At 31.0% G+C, this 8551-nt stretch overlaps 2 protein-coding genes across 2 annotated transcripts; both read left to right on the top strand.

The window, feature by feature from the left end:
* The first annotated feature begins 1180 nt into the window (after positions 1–1180).
* On the top strand, positions 1181–2456 carry LOC100575517 (52 kDa repressor of the inhibitor of the protein kinase-like). Its single transcript, XM_003245706.4, has 3 exons — positions 1181–1505; positions 1580–1657; positions 2096–2456. Exons 1-3 carry the CDS (start codon positions 1289–1291, stop codon positions 2245–2247), a joined length of 447 nt encoding a protein of 148 aa, XP_003245754.1. The 5' UTR covers positions 1181–1288; the 3' UTR covers positions 2248–2456.
* Positions 2409–3643, top strand: LOC103309919. Its single transcript, XM_008186636.1, has 4 exons — positions 2409–2658; positions 2717–2854; positions 2924–3195; positions 3542–3643. The coding sequence occupies exons 1-4, from the start codon at positions 2409–2411 to the stop codon at positions 3641–3643; spliced, it is 762 nt and encodes a 253-aa protein (XP_008184858.1).
* Positions 3644–8551: the final 4908 nt, after the last annotated feature.

The raw sequence follows: 8551 nt of genomic DNA, 5'->3' as shown, positions 1-8551 counted from the left end.
CCCCACGAGACTGCATTGAATAATTTTGCACTTGGAACGCAGTTTATAAATTGTTGGATTGAGCTCCTCTACTTAATAATTCCCAATTCGAGCACTGACAATAGGTAAGTCAGTGTACCGCCAATAGAGAGCGTTAAGGTCGCCCAAAATTGCAAAGGGTACAATATTTCTGAAATAGTCCTAAAACACCAAAAATTAAATAACACCGCCCAAAAAGTCGCAAAAAAAAAATGGAAAAATGTTGACTGCAGTTTCAGTGGTTTCGGTGATAGTTTGATAATAATCCACAAATTCGGTTCATAGGTACCTCTACTGGCTACTTGGGCGTTTTACCACAGAATTTATTCTTTATTGATATCACGAATTAAAATATACGCACAGATATTTAAAGCAATCTGTGGATATACGTATATCTTAATAATTCGTAATTGATATCAATCCACCTCACAGATATATCTATGATCCACCTTGCTGAAAAAAAAAAACCTTGCTGATAAGTGATAACCAAATATTAAAATATACAATATTAGTAGTTTAGCTCCACAGATTTCTATATAATGTACTATAGAATTAGTCTGTGCATAGCTCCCAAGGTTTATAGATAATAGATTATCTATAAGCCTTATTGGCTTAGCTCAGCCCGTGGACAGTGGTATCTGGCATGACTAAATACATTTTTCAGTTGAAAATTTTTGAAAAGAAATTAAAATCAGCATACATTTGCCTTAAATTGGGCTTAAACTTATAGCCTAAACAAGCCAATTTAAAATTGTTAAATCGCCCAATTGGCGGAAACCCGTCAAGCTATCATCTTTTGGCGGTATTTGTACACTAAACATAGCCCAATTGGCGATAAACCGTCCAAACTTGTGACCCTGGCTTCGACTACTATGGTCATTACTCATTAGCGTAGCATTATAAATATAAATACATTACAGAGAGCTGAATCATAGTCCTAATGGATGGATGCATGTAAACAGTGGAAAAATTGACCTTTTTTACTAAATGTCGATAAGTAAACAGTGGCAATTTGTTATAATGTTATATAATTATATATCTACTATAGGACTATATAGGTACTGTATATAATATACCTATGTATTGATACGATAACATAGATTATATATACACCTAAATCATATACCTACCTATACCAGATACCTATTTGTTATTGATTAGTTTAGTGTGCTCTTATCAATTAGACCTTATCATTACATGGTGGTCCAGAATTCGACATTTACCTACGGTATTTCGTTACGTTTGGATTTAATTTATTCAAATTTTAAAAATGCCTACGTTGTGTGCAGTGTTTGAGTGTTTTAACAAGACAACCAATAAAAACCTTTCGTTTTATCGTTTTCCCAAAGTCTGGAAAAATGCTGCATCCGATATTAATGCACTTTTGTTGGCACAACGAAAGTCATGGTTTAATGCACTACATCGGTCTGATGTAACAGATAAACAACTAGATCACATGCGAATTTGTTCAATTCATTTTAAAATGGGTTTGTTATATTTATTTATGAAAAAGATAATAATAATATGTTATAACAATAAATAAATTGATTATGTTGAGTAGGTAAACCAGCTCATTATGGTGATACAAAAAACCCTGATTGGACTCCTACCTTAAAAATGGGATACACTAAAAACAGTGGTAGGTACTTTATATTTATTATGACCACTAATGATATAAATTATATCTATTCAATGTCCCTTGCACCAAAATGGTAGATAATTAATTATTAAAACAATTTTAGAATTAGAAGGCAACCTATAGTATTAGTACTTAGTAGGCGTTAAAGCACTGAGTTATATACAATTATAGGTAATTTATAATTGATATGATATGATTTTTAAAAAACTTTTATTATGTGCCTAGCATTGCTAACATTCAGATTATAAAATTAAAATAAAATATTATTTAGGTACCTATTTAAATTCAATATTATATTTTATATGTTAACATAAAATAATAAATGTATAAATTATTCTTATTTTAGCAAATGTTCTTTAAAAATACTGTTATGTGGTATATCATTTTAATAACTTTTAACTATAAAGTATTTTACTTATTAAAATGATTTTTCACTAGATAAAGCTACAACTCCAAATCTACAGAGGTATAAACGGGCCGAAAAAAGAACATTATTAAAGCCAACAAAATTATTCGAAGAATCACCGAATAACAATCTCAATGATCGGCATAATGAAGATGAAAAATATGAAGATATTATGATGAAATAGGATTTTCATGCAATACTGAAATCACGATGGATAATATTTCGGAATTAGAACTTTTGAAAGATAAGTGTAACCAATGACAAAGGGATGTAATTTTTTTTAATTTTTCAGAGAACTCTTTTTTAGATAGGCCCACAATGTTTACTTATTATGCTGGGTTAACAATGGATGTATTTAAATTAATTTTAGAGTCAATTAAACCAGGGCTAACAGTATCAAATCAGAGACTAACTGAGTTTCAGAAATTATTATTATGTTTAATGAAACTGAGATTAAATTTGCCTTTTAAAGACCTGGGTTTTAGGTTCAATATTACATGTGCAACTGCATCTATGATATTCCGAAAAGTCATCATACTATTAGAGCACATGTTTAAAAGACTAATTTATTGGCCGGATAGGGAAGCTTTAAGAAGTACTATACCCCAATCAATTTTTTAATGTGTTTGGGAATTCTGTTGCTGTAATTTTAGACTGTTTTGAAATTACAATAGAGAAACCATCTAACCTAAAAGCTAGGGTACAGAGGTGGTCATCATATAAAAATAAAAACACGGTTAAGTATTTAATTGCAATAACACCTCAAGGAAGTATTTCTTTTATATCTGAAGGTTGGGGTGGACGGACTAGTGATAAATATATAACTGAAAATAGTAACTTGTTAAATAAATTACTTCCAGGTGATGTTGTATTAGCTGATCGAGGATTTACAATAAGTGAAAGTGTTGGATTTCACTGTGCAACTTTGAAAACTCCAGGATTTACAAAGGGTCTACCTCAATTACATCCTTGTACTATAGAGGAAACCAGAAAAATTGCTTCTGTACGTATACATGTAGAACGAGTAATTGGTTTAACTCGTTCTAAATTTAAAATTCTCAATGGTCCTGTTCAAATTACTACCCTGAAAAACCAAGATGATACAACATGTCTTTTGGATTCTATTGTAACCGTTTGTTGTATTTTGACAAATATGTGCAATTCAGTTGTACCTTTAACTTGAAATAAAGGCATAAGTAGTAATATAATATATTGTGTAATTTTGTACTTAGACATATAAATAAAAAATTAGAACTTACTTTTTTATATTTAAATAATTAGTTATAACAAAATAATGTGACTTATACTTACAAAAAATAATGATATAATAATAATAATAATGTTTATTGACACAACGCACATTTCCAAATTTTTGTTGAAGGCTTACGTTTTATTCCTAAACAGCTATAATGGTACCAAAGATTTGGGCACCTTCTTTAGTACACATTATCATTTTGCTTCATGTATTTTTTTTACAGGCACAGTTTTTATATGTAAGAGTCTCATCGTATGTTTCTATAGGTTTTATTTCAGTGTTTGAAAAATGTCTTCCTAATAATTCTGGAAGAATGGATTCATAAAAAAACCATTTAGATTTATTTAATATTTCTTCTTGTATATCAGGGTCAATGTTGATACGTTTTATATAGCATTCATTTGGTGACCAAACTACAAAATCACCGTACTGAGTGCCACACAATAATATTTGAGTTTGAAGCTGATAGTAATATTGATGGTTTTTACTTAGATGACCATTAAATAGATAAGACATGCTTTTTGTTTCGCCACCTTCACTTAGGGTATGTGGACACTTTATTTCTAAGCACCCTTTCCCACAGCAATCACAATTTACCAATATACCATCGGGGCTGGCTCCAAGATATAGCAAACTTGGATTTATAACCAAACCTGAGTTATTCATAGAAAAATTTATATGGTGATTTTTATTTTTTTCCATTTATGAAGCTTTTGCTTTTTCTTCATGATTAATCCCCCATTCAGTAGCTATACTTTTAAATGTGTTTTTTAATGGATAACATATTGATTTTAGGAGAGATTTATTTGAATAGGACGATTTTACTGAACAGACGTCTTTTACCCTAGATGCAGTTATACGACCAGTCCTGTATAAAAACCAATTTTGAGTTTTAGCCTGCATTTTTGTAGAAATTTCTATACAAGAACAGTCTTCTAAAGTTAGTGAAAAGTCCAGTTTAGAACCTACACATACTAATTCTTCTAAGTTTAATACAGAATATTCATCTTTATAAAGATTTGCAAGGCTCTTTGGAAACTCATTATATACAAACTTCAAGTTGAATGGTTCTACAACTCTTAGTATAGCAGCATTACTATTTACTTTTTCAAGGTTTGATAAAAAATTTTTAAATTCTTGTGGATCATTTAAAGTTGTTTTCAATTTTTTGGTAAAATCAGACTTAGATTTGGAATTTTTCTTTGGGTTATGGGGAAGCATAGATTTGGGACAGTCAAAGTTAATTTCGCTTATCCTTTTGGGATCTGCATGTTGATTGGATGGAATTACCCAGTAAGCTGAAACATCTGTCACTGACTTGCTATTCTCAGATTTCTTTAGAAACACAAACTGTAAATAAAAAAGCAGTGCTCCAACATGCGAACAACATTCACCTAAGCCAGCCATACATGTGAAATGTGCACCCCAAACACTCCCACACTTCTTCAGCACAAGCCAAGGCAAAAGCTTTGCATCGTTCATTCTTTGAGAATGAGCTACCTATAAGCACAGGAAGAGAAGGACAATTTTTAATGTAAGCGGTAAGCTGTAGTAAATCTATGTAAAAAAATACAGTTGCTAAGCATGTAGTGAAATATCAATTTTAAACAGATTAAATGTATACATTTTTTTTTGCAGAGTGCTAATAAGTTTTATTATGAAGTATAAAATTCTCAATAAAGGGTTCAAAAATTAATTGGTAACATTAATTAGTGTAGTGGATTTACTGTTAAAAAAAATATATAAATTATGTATGTAAACCTATTTATGTTAGTATTGAACATGAGTTTAAATTACTAAACTTACTTACCTCAGCAATTGCAAGAATATAATCATTTAAAGCAAGCCATTTAGCATTAAAAACCCAACCAGACACAAAAAAGTTGTAAGCTTCCAAACTTTTATATGCTTTAAACTGCTCTAAAGTATAAAAACTTTTGGTTAAAACTAAATAATTGAAAATATCAGGGTAAGCGATTGGTGGTAAAATCTCCGAGTCAGTTGTCCAGACGATACTTGAGTCCTTCAATAAAAAATAGGGATCTCTTGGCCCCAAAAACCTCAATTTTGTCTAAATATCTACGCTTTACATCACCCGTCAGACTCCTGGCATGATTACTTAAATAATCAGACATTATACGATGTGTACAATGTTACAAAATAAACCAACTATTTGAACCTAAATATGCTATACAAGTTAAAACTGTTAAAAGTTATTAAATACAATTTTTTTTAAAAATTTAAGCAACATTCAACAAATTGGCATTAAAAACAATCAAAGTTGGACCACCATCTGCTGATAAGAATATTATCAGACTAAAAAATAACTTAAAACAAAATGATCAATTAGTTATTAGTTATTACTATTATTGAAGTGAAAATTTTTTATAGAGGGTACGAAAAAAAGGTTATCGGTCAGTTCATGAAGATACTAATCGAGGTATAGCTAGTTCTATTCCAGTCTAGGAACACATTTTTTTTTTGCTTTTATGGCTTCACATACGAGCATGACATCCGTAATCAATCATAACCCATTCTTAAGAACCGTAATTAATAATATTATAAACAATAATAATTCTAGTGTATTATGATTTACGAGTGATTTTTATAATAAACAGATTCCTACATATTATGATCGTATTTTGGAAATGATTGAAAAGTTTACCTAGGTTGAGAGAGTTTTAACTGAGCTCTGTTTTTTAGTTTTTCAATCATTTTTACAATGTTTTATAGCACATACTTTTTTGGACACCATATTTAGACAGTCAATACTAATAAAATTAAGTATTAACTACTAGTAAAGTTAGCACAAACAATAACTTATGAGTGTTAACTAATGAGTTTTGTTAATATTGATAACAAATTAACAGTATACACTATACATAATAAACTTAATATTATATCGTAATATAGATACTATTATGAATATTATATTACGTAAGATGATGTAGGTACGTAAATTATTTTTTTTATTGTTATTTAAAAATAGTGGGAATTATCATCATATTTTAAGGATTAAAATTAGGCTATTTAATAGCAATTTTGGAGGGAATTAATAAGACCGGTTACCAGATGTTACAGTAGTAACTATTTTGCCCTCGTTTTCTTGTTCCGCCACACTCAACCAAGTAACTCTTCGCACGAGTTTCTTTGTTCCTTCCAGAAACGAGAGCCGAGCAGTACAACTTGGATATCTGGGTGTAACTTTGGATCCGTATACATACTCTCATTCAGAGAAGCACTAGTTGAAGTACGGGCAGAAGCATTAAATACAACACGCAATTTTATTGTCTTGCTGTTAGGTTTTATGACACAATAATGTGGTATATAGTTAGCCAATGGATTGTCACGTTTATGCATTGGTACAAGTTCCATGGGCCCACTTGATGTACTGTGTATGAAGATCAGGTTGTCGACTAAACCGGATCTCAAGGGCCTTGTACCGTTGAAAAGCATGATACTTGGAATCACCTAACATAGGAAATGGTTTTCGAAAGGAAAGGATAATATGTTCAGTAGCACAGTGGATAATAAAACCACTTTACGGGGCTGGTTCTTTACCACTTACGGTGCCGTGCTTGGAGGATCCTTACCGGACTAGCATGTAACAACTTGGTGGTCTAGTTGTGGCTGGATTAGACTCAAAAAACAGTGTATGGTGGGATCACTTGAGCGATGAAATTTGAATTATGAAGGACACGCAACTGACGAGTGTCCACAGCCGAGAAATATACCTAAGCCACCGGAAATCCTGATTAAAACCATCCAAGGAAAATCCTACTCTGATACTGTTCTCATGGTGTGGTCTAATGAACTCTCCATAGTCTATGCAGGATATAAGTAGGAACATCAACATGTGGGGGACATGGGTGTCTTATGGAGCTGTCTAAGAGGATGAAATCCACCATGGCAGCCAAGACCATCGCTCCGGTCATCACTGAAAAGCTGGGTGGCTCTGTTGGAAAGATGAACATGAATAATGACATATTAAATATTTTAGGTCAGTTTTAGTGAAGTTACGAGATTTTATCACATAAACTAAAAGATAGATCAGAGAAATAACAATCAAAACCCAAACGTTGACACAATTTTGAGTTGTTGAATATAATTTAACGTCGTATAAAAAGTAACGTCATATTGTGCAAGAATAACAACATCGTTGTTATTCCCAAATTGCAAATCACGCCATAAATAATTACAATAACAAAGTCAATACGTCACTTGTTTATAAGGCTGACTTTTAGCATAATGTATAGGCACTACATTATAGTATTACTTAGTACTTACCTATGTGTAAAATGTATCTTATTACTAAAGGTAGTGTAATCATTTTTGTTGATCTACAAACATAATCCTAAACTCAATATGAATTGTGTCACTATTCTTTCAGTAGTGCAGTTTCTTCTATTTTTTGCTCTTTCTGAAGCTTATTTAACTGTATACCTTATTGAACGCAATTTGGTTTTCAATCATTAATAAATTATCAAACATAAGAAACATTTTTTGTAAATTTGGTCTCATATTAATGCAAACTTACCAGTTCAACAAATTTAGAAATCGTCATACGAAAAAATAAAAAAATTGTTCGAGTTAACAAATGTCATAAATATGTTACCCGGAATTGGACTTTACGTGGACTTTTCAAGTTAAGCAGGTGTATACTGTATACCCACCACCTACGTATAGTTTCTGAGCCTACACATAAATTAGGTAAACACTTTTTACTCTTTAACACATCGATTGAACTATAATAACTTAAGTTTCATAATTTTTTCACAACTCCATCACACGAAAAATAGTGTCGATGCTATTGTAGATAAACACATACCAGTTTGTTCAGAAAAGATCGGTTTCTCACTCAAAAATGTTTAAGTTGCTTGTCAATAAGTGGAATGAATTTAAAAGCATATTAGTGCAAAATATTCCATTATAAATTGAGGTCCCTTGCTGTAATATCCATTAAAAAATGAACTAATTCTAGCTATTACACTCCTTGATTCCCTATAAATAACCATTTATCATCACTTTGGCAAAAATTAACATATAATATGAATCATATGAAAAAATGTAATGGTTAATAGTCTAAGGTGTATTTTCCAGTTTTCAACCCATCGTTGTCCATACAGTCTGTAAGTACCTATATCACATAAATATGAAACATAAACTGTACTATTTGGGAGGACGAATTCAGCCAATATTATTATGATTTTATCTTTAGGTTTATCATAAGTTA

This window comes from Acyrthosiphon pisum, chromosome X (genome assembly GCF_005508785.2).
Source record: "Acyrthosiphon pisum isolate AL4f chromosome X, pea_aphid_22Mar2018_4r6ur, whole genome shotgun sequence".
Lineage (NCBI taxonomy): Eukaryota > Metazoa > Arthropoda > Insecta > Hemiptera > Aphididae > Acyrthosiphon > Acyrthosiphon pisum.
The sequence above is the reverse complement of the archived record's forward strand: the minus strand, read 5'-3'. Positions and strand labels throughout refer to the sequence as shown.